We start from the raw sequence: 20,157 nt of genomic DNA, 5'->3' as shown, positions 1-20,157 counted from the left end.
TTCTTTATGTCCACAAGTCATTTTCCATTATGCTGAAATAAAGCAACTTATTTTAACCGTTTTCTATTTTTTCTCCAAATGTCTGAAAAGCCTTTGTTGTGGGTTTGTTTGGTTTTTTTAACTTAGTAAAGACAGAGTCCAAGGAGAGCTCTAGTGGCTTAGTTGCAAGGAGTCAGTTGCATTCCCAATCCAAAGGCAGGTAGTTTGAATCCACCAGATGCTATGCAGGGAAGAGAGACAGACAATCTCCTCCTGTGTGATTCGCAGCCTCTGAAAACCTGCTGGAGGGTCAGCTATGAGCTCGTTCTAACTTGACAGTACACAACAGACGACATAAGGTCAAATACCATTTCAATGATTTCTACATGCTCAATTCATTGGCTCAAATGTTACATTCTCTCCACTGTTCTCAGGATTCTCCTGCCACCATTGACTTGGATGTGTTGCTCCCTAAGTTTCTCATCTAACCTTTTGAGTTGTGGTGGTCAATTTGATCTCGCAGTGAACAGGGAGCTCTGGTGGCCTAGCAGGTAAGGAGCTCTGCTGTCCACACAAAAGCAAGCAGTTTGAATCTACCAGCTGCTCCACAGGAGAAAGATGAGCAAACTCTTCAAATGCAATTTACAGCCTCTGAAAACCTACTGGAGGGTCAGCTGTGAGGTGATTACAATTCAACAGCAATGAGAGAAAGAGAGGGGGGGAGTAAGCGGGGGAGTGAGAGAAGAAGGGAGGCAGGGGGAAAGAGAGGAAGGAAGGGAGGCAGGCACTCAAGGAGGGAGGGAGGGAGAGAGAGAGGGAAAGAGAAGGAGAGAGAAGTAGAAAGAGAGCGGGGGAGGGGAAGAGAGAGAGAATGAGTTCTTTATGATCAGCAGTGTCACACTCTACCGATCAACAGAGCTCCTACGGGAAGTAGGTTCTTTTTGGTGATCTAAAATTAGTCATCTCAATTAACTTTCTTTAGATAAAAAAGAATGGGATCACTGGGTCAAGGAGTAGCAAGATTTTTCTTTCTGCCACCCTGAAAGGAACTGTCATATGGACAAAAGCCTGACCGAACTTCACAGCCACCAGTAGAGAGTGAATACAGATTCCCCACAATGTCAACGAACTGAGCATGAAGAAATCATTGCAATGGCATTTGACAGTATGTCAATGGTTGTGTACTGTCAAGGGGAAACCGGCTCACTTTCTGGTGTCTGCTGTCAAGCAGAAGTTCATAATGGTCATATGGCTATGTTGTTGTTAGATGTCGTTGTACTGGTTCCCACTCACAGTGATTAATCAGTGTATACAACAGAATGAAACGCCTTCTGGGCCCATGTCACCCTCACCACCACTGTGCTTGCCCCAGTAGCAATCCATCTTGCTCAGAGTCTTACTCTTTTTTGCTGACCCTACGTTTTACTAAGTACGATGGTTAAGAATGTGTTGTCTTGTTTGAGCGTGACTCTCTGCTTTGGCATTTATGAAATACCATTATTCCCCACTAGGTGATCTGATGTGATCAGTGCAAACCATGTCAGGACAAAGGATTAGGGGAAGGTGATATTGTTGGTGTTGTCGTTGTGTGCCTTCAAGTAAGAACTAACTCGTCACTGACCCTCCAGTGAATCTGCAGAGATGGTACATCGCACAGGAGGAGACTCCCCATTCTTCTCCTGTTGAGCAGCTGGTGGATTTGAACCCACGGGATTACAGGGCAGCTGCTTGCCACTAGGCCACCAGAGTTCCCCTAGGAGAAGGTACACCACTCTTTTATTTTTATTTTTATTATTACTATCATTATCATTATTATTTTATACTGGTTTCTTTACAAAGTTCGAATACATTATTTTTCACACCAATCTTTCCCATTTCCTTCACCCCCACCCATCAAATTGTGTGACCCTATGATTAATGCCCCCCTGCTCCCGCCCCACCTCACTTCTACCCTCCCCACCCCTTGGATCCTCATACTCATTCTACAAGAAGTTCGCGCAGCATAATGCTCTCCAGTTCCTCTCAAGTTAGGGAATAATTTGCAAAATCATTGCTTCTGCATGCTGCAAAGTATTCCATCGTGTGAATGGATCATAATTTTTCAATCCATTTGATTGTGGTTGGACATTTGGGCTGTTTCCATGTTCTTGAGATGGGGAATAACGCTGTTACGAACACTGGTGTACGAGTCTCCATTTGTGTCTCCATTCTCATTCTCTCGGGGCATATTCCAAGCAGTGGAATAGCTGGGGCACATGAAATTTCTATGTTTAGCTTTTTGAGACCGCATCAAATTGCCTTTCAGGACAGATGTACCATTTTACAATCCCATCAACAATGTGTAAGAGTTCTGATCTCACCACATCCTCTCCAACATTTATTACTTGCTGTCCTGATAAAGTTTGCCACGGCTACCAGAGTGAGATGGTATCTCACTGTGGTTTTGATTAGCATCTCTCTTATTACCAGTGATTTGGAACATTTCTTCATTTGTCTGTTGGCCATTGACTATCTTCCTCCATGAAAAGTCTTTCCATGTCTTTTGCCCATTTTGTAACTGAGTTATCAGTATACCACTCTTATTTTTATTTTAGCTTATTAATTTTAATGAACATTTACAGAGATTTTGGGTTCCCATTCATTCATTGTTGCACTATTTTCCCTACCCTTCCCCCCCCCCCCCCCCCCCAGTACACCACTCTTAATCTTACCACAGTCCTGACTTAACTCTGACCTCTACTCTGTCCTGGAGCCCACCCAGGGAAACCCTCTTGTTATGTCCAGAGTTGTTATTAGGTGCTGTCAAATCAACTTAGGCTTAAAGTGACCTTATGAGAAACAGATAGGAATTCTGTCCTATCTGGCACCATTATCACAATCTCTATCACACTCAGGCCCATTGTTACAATCACTGTGTCAATCTATCTCACTGAGGGTCTTCCAGGCTTTTGCTGACTCTCTACATTTGCTAGTTTGATGCCTTTTTCCAACACGTGGTCCTTCCTAATAAAATGCCTTAAATACGTGAAATGAAGCTTCACCATCTTTGCCTCAAAGCAGCACCCAGGCTGCCCTTCCTCTAACACAGATTTATATGTTCCTTTGGCAGTTCTTGAGACAGGTGGTACTCTTCTCCAGCACCACAATTCAAAGGCATCAATTCTTCTCCGATCTTCCTTATTCAAACATTCAGGTACATAAGGAGCAATTGAAAAGATTATGGCTTGACTCAAACGCAACTCTGTTTTAAAATGACATCAGTGGAGGACACAAATTATTAATATTCCTGGAAGTACCGGTTAAGCATTTTTTTATTATCTTTGTTCCCCTTTCATTGTGATTTTAACAAAAGTTCAGAGAGAAGTTGAATTTTCATTCACTCATTGTTGCACATTTTCCTCCCTAGCCACCTCAGTTCACTTTAAAAAAAAAATTCATTGTTGCACAATTTCTTCCCTTACCTCCACCCATCCCCAGTCCACTTTGTGATGCATCTCTTATTCTGGACTGTTGTCATACAAATAATAGGTTAGGCATTTCTGTAGACGCAATTCACAGGCATCTCATTCAGGTCTCTAAAAGAACTCTGAGGGTAGTGAGAAAAAGTCGTCAAATAGCACCTGATCCACGGTGAACACAGTGAGACATAACTATTGCTGTTATTAGCCGTGACCTTGAGTGTGTCTGAGCCCACACTTCCGGAAGTGGTTGGGCAGGATGGAACCTGAGGTTCAGGAGGTGGCGGATCTGCGCTCCTGACTACGATATGGAACCACTAATATTCATGTTGGGTCCCGGACTTGGCATCTCCCACGAACCAGCTCTCTGAATATCCACAACAGGACTAATAATAATAATAATATAATAATAATAACATCCTCAGGACTAATTACCAACCATTGAGAGGAGTGATGTGCTGGTACATGTGTAACTACCAGCTTCTCGAGGAAATAAGAAGCCTCTGATTTCTGAAGCACTTGCCAATTTCATACATCAAGGCAGTTCTCAGCTGCCCATCTGAAATTTTAACAGTCGGCTTCCGTGAACAATATGAGTTGAGTCGAGTATCCCACATGTTGCCCATTTTACAGACGGGGAAAACCAAGGTTTAGAGAAGCATAACTCACCTAGATCCATATCTCCAGGGTTGGCAGAGCTGGGACTTGAACCCAGGCCTTTCACTCTTAATCATCCACCAGATCTTTGCCCTGTGGTGTAAAGCAGTGTGGTGGAAAATACTTGAGCATGAAAGACAGGAAGACTCACTCTGGTCCTGTTTCTGTCACTTAACTTCTCTGTGCTACAATTTCCGGCTCTATGAAACAGCCTCAATGGCTCCAATGACTCTAGATTCTAAGGGGATTTGAAATTATGTTCTTCAGTTTCCCCCTTTTGATGAAGGTTCATCTATAGAATCCTTGTTCCATAATGAGAACCGGACACCATCTAGTTCTTCTGGTGTCATGCACGGTAAAGGAGGTAGTTGTTCTTGAAGGTGACTGGCTATGTATTTCATTTCTTCTACTGATTCCTGATCTTCCTTTGTTTGTGCTGGATAGAGGCAGCACTGATGCCCAGGCATTAAATTCCAGTTTCAGGAGGACTGAACAAGGGCTGGAAACCAAACAGGGGGTTTCTCCTGCCTTTGTTCTATTTCTAGCATCAGAATCAGCAGGAAGCTGTGAAGATGGAGGGTCTCAAGTGAATCTCAGACTACAGTCTCTTTCAGTTCTTGTTATGAACTAGAAATCAAAAGCTCCTTCTAACGTCCATAATGTAAAATCAATTTCTATTTAAGGAGGAGGAAGTAGGGAAGGAAAACAAGGGCCGTGTGAGAAGCAGCTTCTGGCTGGCAGCTGTTTTGTAAGGCTCTGGCCAGGGTCCAGTCCAGGCACAGCAACATTGCCAAAATGCTGCTCTTCACCAAAACTGGGCAGGAAACAAGTTTCACACACCAAGAAGCCCGAACACTGCTGGGAGGTCCAGGCTGACAGCAACTCATGGCCAAGTTCAAGATGGAATTTTTTACTTACAAACCAACATTCAGCAAAGTGTGGTGAGTTGCTCAATGTTTAGGCACATGGTTGCTAACTGAAAGCCCGGTGGTTTGAACCCTCCAGAGGCTCGATGGGACAGAGATGCAGCCGTCTGATCCCACAAAGATGAAAGCTACGGGAAAGCCCACAGGACTATTGTCCTCTATCCTACCTGGGGGGGGGGGGGTGTTTTGAGTTGGCATTGGCTCGATGGCAATATTATTTTATCATGTTTAATAATCTCTTAACAAATAAAAATGCCTGATGATCACAGCTGGGGAGAGCCCTGGTGGCACACTGCTGTGAGCTGTCAAGTCAGAACTGACCCACAGCTGACCCTCCAGCAGGATTTCAGAGGCAGTAAATCACACGAGAGGAGACAGCCCATCCTTCTCCTATACAGCAGCTGGTAGATTCAAACCAGCATAACCCAGAGCACATTGCAATGTTAACTCCGATGCCAGGGGTCTCCGATGGTTTAAATCCACAACAGGTTGGTGGGAGAAAGACAGGCAGTCCTCACTTTGAGATTTACAAACTTGGAAGCTGAGAGAAGGACTGTTAAGTGTGCACACCCATGTTTATCACAGTTTTGTGTACAACAGCAAAGAGTTGGAAACAACCTAAGTGCCCATCAACAAACGAATGGATAGAGAAGCTGTGGTATATCCACATAATGGAATACTACGCTGCACTGAAAAACAAGGAACTCATGAAATATTGTTCAAAATGAATGATGCTGGAGGACATCATGCTGAGTGAAATATCTTAGTCACAAAAGGACAAACACTGCATAGTGCCACTGCTGTAAAACAGGACTCACATAGGGGTTGGGTGGAGACTGAGAAAGATGGGATAAATTATGTATACTGCATTGAAACAGATGAGAGAGAGAACTGTTTAAAAGGTATATATGATTAGGTATTATTGTCATGACAGGAGTCCAGAATGAAAGCTGCACAATAGAGTGGATTTGGGGGGAGGGATTGCATAACAATGAAAGAATTTTTCTTTTACTTTTCAAAGAGAAGAGCAAACTGGAGGAGAGAGGTGGGCAGGGAGACATGTATAACAACTAATGAACGAAAATCAAAAATATCTGTAAATCTTCATTAAAATGAAGAAGAAGAAGAAGAAAGGGGGGGAAGAGTGGAACCTCCTTAATAACCATGAGTGAACACAAACAAAAATTAGCCCTGGCCCTGAATGAGCAAAGTGGGAGCAACAGGGGAAAGACATGTTTTTTTCCCCTGTGCAGGGCCTGGTTTGTTCCAATATCAGGTGACAGGTGGTCTCCAGATACTAAATGGACATGACAGTGGGTGCTGTCAAGTCAATTACGACTCATAGCAACTCTATAAACAGCAGATGTGAACCTTGCCCTACCCTGTATGCCCTCCGTACAATCTCTGATACACTGGAGACCCTTGTTACAACCGCTGTCAGGGTAACGTTTATCAGGTAGCTTTGGCGGCTGAGCTCCCAGGCTGGGGCATTTACAGGTACTTAAGTTTGGGCCACTCCTAACATAAATTATTTTTTGCTTGGGGGGGAGAAGAAATATTCTAAATTCCTTCTACCCTCTGTCTGCCAAAAAGAACAAATAAATCTGTGTTAGAGGAAGTGCAATAAAGAAAGCTGTTCCTGAGAGGCAAGGATGGTGAAATTTCATCGTATAAACTTTGGTCATGTTATCCGGAGGGACCAAGCCTTTGGAAAAGGCATCCTTCTGGAAAACATAGAGTCAGCAAAAGAGAGGAAGACCCTCAGTGAGATAGACTCGTATAGGGACCACTATAATGGTCTTGAGCATGGTGGAGATTGTGAGGCTGGGGCAGGGCAAGGTTCAGATTCAGATCTGTTGTTCATAAGATCTACGAGCAGGAGTCAGCTCGATGGTATCTAACCACAACAGCTGTCTGCCGGCATATCTGCCATGCGTTATACACCAATTCCTTAATTTTTGTGAGAGAGGTACAATTATAGCCAAGAGACCCTATGAAAACCCATCCCTCTCTCCCCACAAACACCTCAGGGCCTAGTCTTGCAGGCACCATTTATTCAGGGTATATACCCTGCTCTGCTCCAGGTTCTTGGCTCGCCTTCTCCCGCTCTATCAAGACACAGCAGATGGAGCAGAGTGGCTAGGAGTTCAGCCTCTGGAGCTGGAAAGCCTGGGTTCGAATCCCATTTTGCCATTTCCTAAATTCTAGTAACTCAATAATAAGTTACTAATTTACCTTGCAATTATTTGCTGTGCATCTGAGAGCTGGACAATGAATAAGGATGACAGTAGAAAATTGGAGGCCTCTGAGTTGTGTGGGAGGAGAGAACTGAATATCCCATGGACAACCAAGATTACAAACAGATATGTCTTAGAGAGGGTGAAGCCAGAGTGCTCCTTGGAAGGCCAGGATTGTTAACTCTTTATTTCACATACTTTGAGCACTTTGCCAGGAAAGGCTATTCCTTGGGGAGGGACATCATCCTTGGAAAGGTAGCGGGGACAGCAGAGGAGAGGAAGACCTTCAATTAGGTGGATTGACACAGTGACTGCAGCAGTGGGCTCAAGTGTGTTAGACCTTGTGAGGTTGGCACAGGAGAGAACAGGGTTCAGATCTCATGTTTACAGGGTCGCTATGAGTTATACTTGACTTGATAGCATCTAATAATAATAAATAATAACTTAGTAAACAGTTCTATAAACTATGATCTATTACCTTAGTAAATACAGGTCTTTTAGTAAACAGTTCTATTAACTAAAGTCTATTGTTGTTCTTAGGTGCTGTCAAGTGAAGCACAATTCACAGTGACCCTATGAACAAAAGATCTGAACCCTGTTCTATCCTGCGTCATCCTCACACTTCCTGACACACAAGAGCCCAGTGCAGCAGTCACCATGTCAACCCACCTGGTTGAGGGTCTTCCTCTCTTTTGCCAACCTGCCACCCTTCCCAACATCATGTCTCTCTCCAAGGAATAGCCCCATCCTAGCATCATATCCAAAGTATGTGAGGCGAGTTCTAGTAACTTAGTAAATGCAGTTCTGTCAAGCATGTCATTTAATGTGTCTCCTTTCCCCAACTATAATATGGGTTGAATATAAATGTATTACATAAAATGAGTATGAACTATGAATATGGGTTGATAATAGTTGACATAATGAGTAGTACTTAGCATGATGCCTGGTACACAGCGAGTGCTACGTAAGAGTTATGGGTCCTCCTGTCCTTGTAACGCTTTCTCAGTGGAGGAACAACAAGCATTGTTGGTGCTGGTAGGTGTCTTCAAGTTCGTCCTGAACCATGGTGACCTCCCACCCAACAGGAAGAAATGCTGTCCAGAACTGGTCCAGCTCCTCGATCTGTGCTCTGTCCAACCCCATTGTTGAAGCCGCTGGCCCAGGAAGGGTTTCATTTCTGGGCCAGCACACAGAGTTGTACACAGAGTTGCACACCATTCTACTCTTCAGAATCCACAGAAGTCACCATCATGATGGACTGACATCAGGGTTGGGGTGAGACTGAGAAAAACTGGATAAATTATGCATGCTGCATTGGAACAGATGAGGGAGAGAACAGTTTAAAAGCAATATGATAGGGTACTATGGTTATCACAAGAGTCTAGAATGAAGGCTGCATAGGGGAGTGTACTCAGGGCGGGGGGATTGTATATCAATAAAGGAATTTTTTTTTTCATTTTCAAAGAGAAGAGCAAACTGAGGGGAAGGGATAGATAGGGAGGAAAGTGCAACAATGAATGAATGGAAATCCAAAATCTCTGTAAATGTTCATTAAAATTCATAAAATAAAATTTTTAAAAAATGGAAAAAACCCAAAATCACTAAATGTAAGTATGATTTGTGAAAGACATGATGGTAAATATTATTAGATTGATAAATTTAATATAATTAGAAGAGACTGTAATTATCAGTGAAAATATTCCTCTTCATTGATATACAGCCAAAACCCACTACTATGCTACAATATTTTACAATAAAATTTAAAAAAATAAAAAAGTAACCATCATGGCCGCTGAACACTAAATGTGCAAAATATATGTCGTGTCAATCTGTCTCATTTTTCTGGCATGTCAATCTGTCTTTTTCCTTTTTTTATTAAATTTTATTAATTTTAATGATTTTGGGTTTCCATTCATTCATTGTTTTGTTTTTTTGGTGTTTTTTTTTAACTTCTAACTTTCCAACTTCTTTTTTGCCATCGAGTCAGAACAGATCCATCGCTGACCCTCTAAGGAGGCTTCCAGAGACAGTAAATCACACAGGAGGAGACTGCCCATCTTTCTCCTGTGGAGAAGCTGATGGATTTGAACTGAGTGACTCCTTGTTGGCAGCGCAACTACTTACCACTAGGCCACCAGAGCTCCCTAGCTTACCATGTCCTTTTCTAGCAATTGATCTTTCCTGATGATATGTCCAAAGCTGACAAGATAAAATTTGCCTTCCTGACTTCTAAGGAACTAATAAGCATTGTTGCTGTCGGGTGCTGCTGTCAAGTTGGTTCCAAAGCATAGAAACCCTACATACAAGAGAAAGCACCATTGCCTGGTGCTGTGCCATGCTCATAATCACTGTCATGTTCAAGTCCACTGGCAAAGCTTCCAGCACCACAACCACACACAGCCACCACAGCACTACAAACCAACAGACGACAGGACAAAGAATTATTATTCTTCTTCATTTACAGCAAAGGAGTTGGGCCAAAGGTCACACAGCTGGTGAATAGTATCGCTGGAACTTAACCAGGCATTCGAACACCAAAGCGAATCCTTTTCACTCAACAAACCCTATTTATTCAAGCCTCCAAATATCTACTGCACTGGTTGAGTTTAACTAGTAAAAACGTCTGTTCTGTGCTCTTTAAAGAGATCAAACTGACAGATGCAGCTTGAAAGGTGAGACAGGAACCTTAGGGGGCACGGAGTTTATGTTAATGAGGGAAGAACAGCTCAGAAAAAGAAGGTAAGAATGACTGCCTGGCTCAAAAAGCATTGTCAGTGTCACTAAACCGTAGCAATGGCTGCAATGTGTACGCTTTGCTGTGTACAAGCTCAACAACAGCCACCACCAGGGCTTTCAAACAATTCAAACTGCTTCAAAGCAAAATCAGAATGACAACATTTCCTGGAACAGGAAACATGGTGGATCAAAGTCCTGAAATGGGAGACTCTGAAGAGGTCCAGTGACCCTTTCGGGAGCCATTGGGCAGAGGAGGGGGTGAGACTGGGTATCAGCAGAGAGCTGCACCCAGTGGGCGGTCAACACCATCTTCGAGCCGGGCACTGCTATTTCTGACTCTGTTTAAAATTCAAGGTGTATGAGATTTGGTTGCTACGCAACATGTATGCAGCCGTGGTCTGCTAAAAGGGGGATGAAGATTCTTGCAGGGCTTTGACCCACAGTCCTCCTCACTCCAGTTATGACTCTATGCACCCATTTTTTAAAATATTTGGGTCCTGGTCCTTCTTAATCTCTGTGCCAACCTTACTATCACCACCTCCCTTTTTCACCAAAGCCTCATACACACAGGAGCAAATGAAGTGACTTTCTCCTAGATAATGTCCTGGCAGAAACAGGCTGAATTCATCTGTCCAATGGTATATATGTGAATCATGCAGGTAAATGAAATCATGATACATGACAGGACACAGGTGAGCCTGGAAAACATGCAGAGATAATATTGATAACAAAGATCATGTTGATGATGTCAGGTATCAGCAAGTTGACTAGACTCACAATGAGCCTATGAAAATCAGATCTGAACCTTGCCATATCTCGCACCATTCTCAAGCTCTTGTCCTGCTCAAACCCATGGTGATAATATAACAATCCATCTCACTGATGGTCTTTGTCTCAGCAAAATAAGTGTACACAGCATACAGACGGCCATATCTGATCTCCACTAAGTCCACAAAGTGGAACTGTCCCTATCAACAACATCCACAATACAAAACCAATTTCTACAAGGTTAGACATGGTCTCTCATGTTCTTGCACCTACTTCTACTAACTCCAACACCAATCGATTGCTCTACTGAATCCAAAATCCATTGCAATGACCACACAGCTCTCACAGATTCACACTCACTGTTAAGGGGTTTATTAGGGAAGTTCTGATTCGGATTGGCCACAGGATACACGCCTTCAGCCCAATAGTTTCTCCAGTGTATAATTCCTTACAGTTATTTGGGAATTTATAATTCAGATTGGCAACAGCATACAATTCTTCAGCCTAGACAGCTTCTCAGGTGTGTCTGCAGGTCCTCCTGACCTTCAGCCTCATGGCATAGGTCCATGTTACAAAGCTCCCCTCGTCCTGAGATTCATCTTCATGAGGGTGTCTTCCTTCAGCAAGCTTTGGGTGAAGGCCTCTGGTTCTGGCTCCATGGGGCAACAGTCCCACATCAGTTTGTCTCATGCTGATTGCATGTTCTCTGCTGAAGCTACTCCTGCTCTTACAAAAGTCCTGGTCTGACTGGCACAGGAATCTCGGGTCCTAAGGGACATGGGTTGCACTCTCTGATTCCTTTTCTTTGCTAGTCGTGAGATTCTCAAATTTTTTGCAGCTGAACTGCTCAATTTGAACCTGGTCCGATGGCAAAATTTGCCAATCCCCTTGTCGATAGACTAACACATCCTGTTTGCATGTTCTTGTCCAGTCATGTGGCAAAGCCATTTTGAACAATTAACCTTTGACAAATAAATTTTTGACACTATACCCTCTTTCTCTGACTCTCTGCCTTTCTCAACAGGACAGTGTCCTGATAACATTCCCAAAGTATGTGAGACAAAGTTTCACCACCCTCGTCCTCAGAAGCACTATGGTTTTCCTTCTTCCAAGACAGATTTGTTTGTTCTTTTGGCACGAAGATGATGAAATCATAAGATCTTTCAGCAGCTCATGAAGATCATGAGATGGTCCCTTTCTCCAGATACTAAAGGGTCAGTATTTTATAATCCCTCTTAGATGAAATAGCTAGATTGTTGTCATTGTTGTTGATTGCCTTCGAGTCGAGCATGACTCATAGTGACCCTATGAACAAAAGATCTGAAGCCTTTCTATAACTACCGTTGTGTCTCAAAACTCACTGAGTTTCCAGAGGCATGTTGTTTAGGAAGTGGATGCCACTCCTGCTTCCAATGAAATAGCAGAATGAAATCGCTAGATTAGGCACGTATAAAGACATAAAAGTGTATCAGCAGTTACCGAGGGTCGAGTCCTGGTTACAAAGTGGTTAAATCATTTAGCTGCTAACCAGAAGATCCCTGTTTTGAACCCACCAGCAATTCCATTGGGAAAAGATGTGGTTGTGTGCCTTCATAAAGATTTACAGTTATGGAGCCCTATGGAGTAGTTCTGCTCTGTCCTACAGGGGTCCCCATGGGTGGCAATCAATTCAATGGGCTTTAAATCCTTTTATTAGGGGGAGAAGGGCTGTCCTGCATGGTGCAGGATGTTTAGCAGCACCCTTGGCATCCAGTCACTAGGCATCAACAAGCCAGTCCCCTGTTCTCAAGAGCACAAAGGTCACCAAACATTCAGCATCCCTACCTAAGAACCAATGCTCTGTAGTAACAGAAGTTTTAGGCAGATCCCACAGCTGCCCATCTGAAAACTAAGTCCTGCTCCACTGCCAGTGAATGGCTGACACAGAGGGACAAAGCCTGCTAGCCCCTGAGATCAAGGGTAAACTACTCTGCAGTACCATTTTGGGATCCTTGGAAGAAAGGCCTAGTAATCTGCTCCCATAAAAATTACAGCCAAGATGATCCCTGGGGCTGTTCTATTCTGTAATGTATGGAAACCTCATGAGTCAGAATGTGTGTTGGTTTATTAAGTTATTTTTGAAGAGCAGGGGCTTGGTAGGAAGCGGGGAAGGGGCTTTTGTATGTCATTTGTATCTTTTTGGTCTGTCCCACCCTGGACTCTGTACTTGGGATATCAAGCATTCTAAATTGTAAGAGGACAAATTTGTTTGTTAAAGTCACCCACTTGTAATATCTCTGTTCTAGTTGTTGTTGGGTGTTGCTGAGTCAAATATGACCCTTAGTCACCCTCTGAACAACGGATCTGAACCCTGTTCTATCCTGAGCCATCCTCACGCTTCTTGACACACTAGAGCCCACTGCAGCAGTCATTGTGCCAATCCACCTGGTTGAGGGTCTTCCTCTCTTTTGCGATCATCCACCTTTCCAAGCAGGATTGGTCACCCACTTCTTAAATAAAAGGCCTCTGAAAAACCCTATGAACTCTTCCTTTGTAGAGGAACATGGATAGTTACAGCATTAGAGATAGCAGATTGGACAGTCAAAGCAGCACTAGATAATTATTAAGACACCTTCTCATTCAGGGTATAGGGAACATTCACAGAGACTATAAAGTTCAGTGCCTTGCACAATCATGAATAAAGAATCATATATCTTAAGTTATCTAAGGCTGTCCTAACAGACATAAAAGGATTATTTTAACAGAAATTTTTCTCTCACAATTTAAGAGTAAGAATTCAGGGCAACAGACTTATGAGAAGGCATTCTTTCTGTGTCAGCTCTAAAGGAGTGTCCTTTCATCTTTTCAACATTTCTGTCTCAGTGATTCCTGAAGATCTCTATGTGTCTTGACCACAACATTCTCTGGGTTGAGAAGGTTCTCAGCACAGGGACCCTGAACCCGAAGGGCACACTCCACTCCCAGTTCTTCTTTCTTGGTGGGAATATGATCCTTCCTCTGCTCACATATCTCTTGTAAAATTAAAAGGCAACAAGAAGTGTACTTCAGAGAAATTCCTTTTGCATCTGATCAGGTTGTGAACTGAGTAAGGGTATTCTACCTTAACCCCCTTACAAATGACTGGCTGATCATATCAGCTCACAGAATGGAAGATGACCACATCAGTATATAACTTCTAAATTACATCACAGCATAGCTGCCACTTCAGATCATGACTCAGACAAAAATGCTTTTGGGAGATACCATTCAATCCATTACACTATTTTATGGACCAACTTATTATTAGTTATCACAGGTTGGGGGGAGAGAATCATAGCTTAGGAAGCAGTGAGTTTCTGTTTATAATGATGTTAAACATAGTGACAGATAAAGGTGACGGTTGTGTAACATGATTAGTGTATCTAGTGTGATGTTTAAGGTTCTTGTTAACCTGGCTGCCCATGATTCTCTGGTTTGGCAATTATGATGCAGTCATCCCCTTGTGAGATTGCATATCATGAAGGCACTTTCATGATGAGAACTGCTATGAGCAATGTATCAGTTGAAAAGGAATTCCTTTGGTGTTATGGCCTATACCAAATATACACAGAAATCTGGCAAAACTCATTTTCTGCTACTTTGGGATCCTGCATCTGGTTCATCACCAAATGACCTCTGAAAGTTTTTTTGTGTTTTTTGGTGTGGTTTTTGTTTCCTTGTTGTGTGCCATCGAATTGGATCCATCAAGCACAGGAGGAGATTGCCTCTCCTCCTCCAATGGGGCATCTTGTGGGTTTGAACTGTGAACTCTCAATGTTTGGACTTGACCCAGTGGGCTGCCTGCTGAACTTGGATTTATCAGTCTCAGAAGCCAACAGCCTTCTGTCTGACATGTTGATCTTGGATTTGTCAGCCTCTGCAGTTATTTGAGTCAGAAGAAGCCTCTATCCTGACATTGAACCAATTACCTTAGGACCTGCCAGCCTTTACATGCATGTGAGCCATTTCCTTGACATAAATCTTTCCCTGTATATACACGCTTCACTGGTTTTGTGTCTCCAGAGAATCCAGACTAAGACAATATTTGTGAAAAAAATTTGAACTGGAAATGATGTAATATGTTGTTGTTGTTGATGTGCCGTCGAGTCGCTTGCGACTCATAGCGACCCTATGTACAACAGCCCTAAACTCTGCTCTGTCCTGTGCCAATCTCATTGTCTCTGACACTCCCATCCTGATTATCCCAGTCACTGAATCAATCCACCTCATAGAGGGCCTTCCCCTCCTGCGCTGTCCCTCCACCCTCCCAAGCATGATGTCCTTCTCCAAGGACCGGTCTCTCCTTACAACATGTCCAAAGTATGTCAGACGAAGCCTCAGAACCCTTGCCTCCAAAGAGCCACCTGGTTTAACCCTTTCCAGGACAAATATGTTTGTTTTCCTAGCAGTCCATGGTATTCTCAATACTCTTCTTCAGCACCACAGCTCAAAGGCATCAAATAAAAAGAACTATTTTACTGTCTCCATTTCACAGATGGGAAAATGGAGGCTCAAGGACTTTGAGTTCACAGAGTTAGGAGACAGAATCAGAATGCCTGTCTGACTGCCAAGCTATCTGCCTGGTAACACAAAGCTGTCTGCCATTGAGTGTTCTACCATTGCTGGTACCAAGCCAGCTCCTCACTTGCACTGCTGACACCGTTCTAGGCCACTTATACTCTCAAAATCCTGAAGAGTCTGGGCCGAAGTACAAGGCTGTGCATGCCATAATTCAAGGGGACCATTTACATTATGTTCTTGTTAGCTGCTGTCAAACTGATTCTGACTCAAAGCGAATCTAAATTAGATCTAAACAGATCCAAACCTTGCCCAACCCTGTGCCATCCTTACAATCTCTGCTATACTCAGATCCCCTGGTGTAATCTATTGTGTTCAGGATCTTCCTGTCCATCTCTGATCCCCCAACTTTCCAAGCATGAGGTCCTTTTTCATGGACTGAATCCTCCTAAAGATACGTCCAAAGTATGTGAGACAAAGTCTCACCCGCCTTGCCTCCAAAGAACACTCCAGCTTGTAATTCTTCCAACATCAATGTGTTCAGGGATTTTTTTGCCATTCATACATTCAATACTCTTCGCCAAAACCACACGTCAAAGGCATCCACATTACAGTCTGCAGGAATGAGGAACTCCTGTGTTTGTGCAGTGTACAACCTGCACAGCTGTCCAAGGCAGCCCTAGAGGACATAGATCTATGTGACAGAGTATATAGTATCATCATTCCCATATCGTCATTTACAATGTGATCATGTTACTCCTTTAACAAGAAGTATAGTCTACTTTCCCCTTGACTTTTGGGCTTCTGATCAATATACTAAAACCAAACCACTGAGGTGATCCTGACCCACGGTGACCCCATCAGAACAGACAAGTGCTCTATACAGTTTTCAGTGGCTGATCTTCAGACCTTGATTACCATACCTTTCTTATGAGGAGCCTCTGGGGGGACTCAAATGAACAATCTTTTGGTTAGCAGTAGAAGAACCACCTCACTGACAGGTGTAAGTAAACAGCCACTGTGGTTTTGAGTTACTAAGTTTTTAGGCTATTCGTTAAGCAGCGATTGTGTTGACAGACACTATGGAGTCAGTATGACTTACAGTGGCCCCAAAAACAACGTCTTGGGATCCTGCCCTATCCTGGCCCACTCAACAGCACGTCCCTGTATCTCTCTGCTAGGTCACTGCAACTACGTGCACAGTGGGGAGGAATTATTTCTTTTAATTCCCCTGGTGAGCACCTAGGTAATTTGCTCTTATGTATATTTTAGAAAGAGCTTGTAAACCAAAAAAGCCCCATTTCAGTCAAACAACGGTCTACAGAAACTGGTAAAAACCACTGCTGTGAGCATCTTGCTCTTTAGAAGAATTCAGTTTCAGGAGACAGACTTCAAAGACCAAACTGGAGCCCCTGTATAAGGTAAACCATAATCACTTTCACTGTTCAAGACAATACTGTGTGAAACCACAAACTGTCTATCGGTTCTGTTCCAGCCCTTTTCCAATGCTGATAAAATGAAGTATAAGAATTTTCCATCTTTTTTTGTTCATTTGTTTGGAGGGTTTTTATTATTAATTTTAATGAAAATTTACAGAGACTTTGGATTTCCATTCATTCAGTGTTGCACTTTTCTCCCTGTCCCCGCCTCAGTTCACTCTTCTCTTTGAAAAGTGAAAGAAAATTTTTTCATTGTTATACAATCCTTCCCCTCAAGTCCAGAAACACACTGTGAATGAAGGAAAGTGTGAAACATGATGTATACAAATTTTGTAGAAAAACCACTGTAAAATAAAAATTAAAAGGGGAAAATAAAAAAAAATCCCATCTTAAAAAAAAAAAGGTAAAAGAAGTTCCCATCTTAACCTTGATTTATCAATCACATATTCAACAGATCATCAATTTCTGTTACTGGCTTACAGGGGATTTTGTTTCACCAGAAGGCATCAACTAATATCAGGAAGATCAGCTAAGATAGGAATTCCAAGCATTCCCCCAGTAGAATCCTAACCCTAATGTTCACACATGATGCCTGGATTCTTTCCAGGAGCCGACAGAGCCAGGGAAACGTTACCCCTGGCCTGAATCAGACACCACTGGGAACACGTTCATGTTTCAGGGAGCAAGAGGGATGCTTACCACCCCACTTCTCCTCCTTGCCTCGATTTTATTTTCTACTGCAATGTCATAATTTTGATAATTTTTTATTCAGTAAATAGAGTCAGCATGCAGAGCACCCCAGACTCCATGCCATGTGCTGGGGACATAGCTCCTGCTCTTAAGCGCCTGCCAGCATAGACACTGCCTCCAGAAGTGGACACCATGCAATCCTACCATCCTGCCATGCACACTCCATTCCTCCCATCAAGACTCCCCTTCCTCACCCCTAAATCTGGGTTGAAGCGACCAACAGAGTGTGGTGAAAGTGATGGTACACCGGCTGTCAGTCTGAGAGGTCTAGAAGCTTTGGCTTTAAGCATATTTAAGCCTCAAGCCATCATATATAGTAATCTCCCCAATGTTAGAGCAAGTGAGCCCTGGTCACCCACAGCCATTTAAATCCCCCAACACACCCTTCTGCCCACAGTAAACCCATGGATATAACGCTAATACACAGGAACACCCACAAGAGGGGTTCAAAAAGCCCTCCAAATCAGAAGCTAATCCGTGGGAGGCTCCCCAAATGGCCAAATGCATCCCCCCTTCCCAGGCAGGAAAGAGAGAAAGAACACAGTTCAACAATTTGCCTGGAAAACATCCATTTGTCATATTGTTCTCAATGCCTTCATTTTTTTTGGGGGGGAGGTGTTTTTCCAAAACAATTTCTGAAAGTCAAAGTGACTGATAGCTTCATACCCCAATCACTCTTCTTATTAAATAACCCAGCATCGATCACAGACTCTCCCAGGGTCGTGGGAGGAATCTACACACTAGCTAAAATGTCTCTGGACACATAGCAAAATAACAAAAAGAGGAAAGAAGAAGAAAATAGGAGAGAATGGTGCATTTAAGCACCGGTGACACAGAATACCAGGCAGAGCTCTGTTAGCAGTATGGAGCCATTGTCAATTTCCTGGCACTGATAATACACCGAGGCTGCTAATCATCTTAGCATTGGGGGAAGCCGGATGAAGAGTACACAGCACTCTGTTTGTGTAGCTTCCTAGTGAGTCTAAGATAATCTCAAGATTTAAAGTTGCAAAAAGCCAGATCAAAAGAACTTTTAAGATTAATTTATTTTTAAGCTCCCCAGAAGAGTGGCCGCAAGCCGCTTGCTTACCTGAGAACTGGGAATCAGCGCTTTCCACCAGTGCCCACCTTTCACCAGGTCGACCTCGCACAGAGGGACGGACACCTTCCCAATGACGCAGTGGCGTGAGAACTTGTCAAAATCCACTACGGTGAGAAGCAGGGTCCTCCTCTGGGCCTCAAGGAAGGGGATCTCAAAGGTGTAGCGCTCCTCGAACACTGGCTTCTGGGTCTTGCGCTTGACCCCCGTCTGCTTAGAGTTCTTCTGGTCCGGCAGCAGGCAGATCTTGACGTAGGGATTCGAGTGGGCCATGTCCTGGCGTGAGCCATCGTAGGAGATGGGGGGCGGCAGGTCCCTGGCCTCAATCACCCTGACGGCCAGGTGGTTGTGCAGCAAGTCATACTGGGTGCTGAAGTGCAGCATGCCCAGCTGGTACCTGGACAGGATCTCCTCGTCCGTCAGGGAGTCCACATCATCACTGCTGGAGTCCAGGGAATACAGGCGGGGCTCAAACTTGCGGAAGTAGTCGTCAGGTGTGTAGGTCCGCCGCAGCACGGAGGGCTGGATGGGCTCCTTCTTGGCGCTGAGAACGCCAAACTCAATGGGTTTAATGTCGATGAGTGGGGAGCTGGGTCTTCTGGATTCGAGACCTAAACAACAGCCACCAGAAGTAACAGTCAGTGTTGCTGCAAACAGAGCCGCTCCTGACCCACCCCTGGAGGTCAGCAACAAGCCACAGGGTCTCCGGCTCTGGCTCTGCTTCGGGGTCCTATGCCACCCTCTCGGAGCCCTTGTTAGAGTTGTAATGTGTCCTCGAGTCAATCATGACTTATATGATAAGCTCTGAACCCTGCCCTGTCCTGAGCCAGTCTCACTGATTCTGACACACCTAACCCCCATTGCCCCAGTTACTATCAATCCATTTCATTCGGGGTCTTCCTCTCCTGCTCTATCCCTCCACCCTTCCAAGCATGATGCTCTTCTCCAAGGGCTAATCCCTCCTGGCCACGAGCCCCGTGTATGTCAAACAGAGCTTCAAAATCCTAGCCTCCAGGGAGAAACGTGGTTTCACCCTAAGACAGAGGTTTTTGTTCTCTTGGCAGTTCATGGTATGTGCTCTTGACAACCGCTTAAATTCTAGGCATTGTGGGGGTTTTGTTGTTGTTGTTGCTGAGGGGTTTTTTGAGGGGGCTTTGGTTTTGTTTTTGGTTTTTTTGTTTTGTTTTGTTTTTAACATACACCTTGGTCTTTATTTTTTATATAATTTTCTATTGTGATTTTTTTAAATTTTTTTTAATTTTTATTGTATTATTTTTACGTGTACCGTCAGATTTTCTATTGTGATTTTAACGAAAGTTTACAGAAAACTTGGATTTCTATTCATTCACTGTTGCATATTTTCCTCCCTAGCACTCTCCTCTCCCCCCTTACTTCGCTGTTCTCTTTAAAACATTCATTCATTGTTGCTCAAGCACTGTTTTAAGGTTAGGGAGCTATGGACATTCACTCATTGTTACACTCACAATGTTTTAAGGTTAGGGAGCTCTGGACATCCATTCATTGTTGCACTCACAATGTTTTAAGGTTAGGGAGTTCTGGACATCCATTCAT

The 20,157-nt window shown here is 43.6% G+C and overlaps 1 protein-coding gene across 1 annotated transcript in view; it reads right to left on the bottom strand.

The window, feature by feature from the left end:
• Positions 1-20,157, bottom strand: part of SYT17 (synaptotagmin XVII) — a 114,937-nt gene that overhangs the window by 74,036 nt on the left and 20,744 nt on the right. Inside the window, exon 5 of the mRNA XM_006892665.1 lies at positions 18,577-19,196. Within this exon, the coding sequence (XP_006892727.1) occupies positions 18,577-19,196 (620 nt within the window). The remainder of the gene's footprint in view (positions 1-18,576; positions 19,197-20,157) is intronic.

This window comes from Elephantulus edwardii, unplaced genomic scaffold, assembly GCF_000299155.1.
Source record: "Elephantulus edwardii isolate Elephantulus edwardi_28Jun2011 unplaced genomic scaffold, EleEdw1.0 scaffold00117, whole genome shotgun sequence".
NCBI lineage: Eukaryota > Metazoa > Chordata > Mammalia > Macroscelidea > Macroscelididae > Elephantulus > Elephantulus edwardii.
Note: the sequence above shows the minus strand (reverse complement) of the source record. Positions and strands in the feature narration are given on the sequence as shown.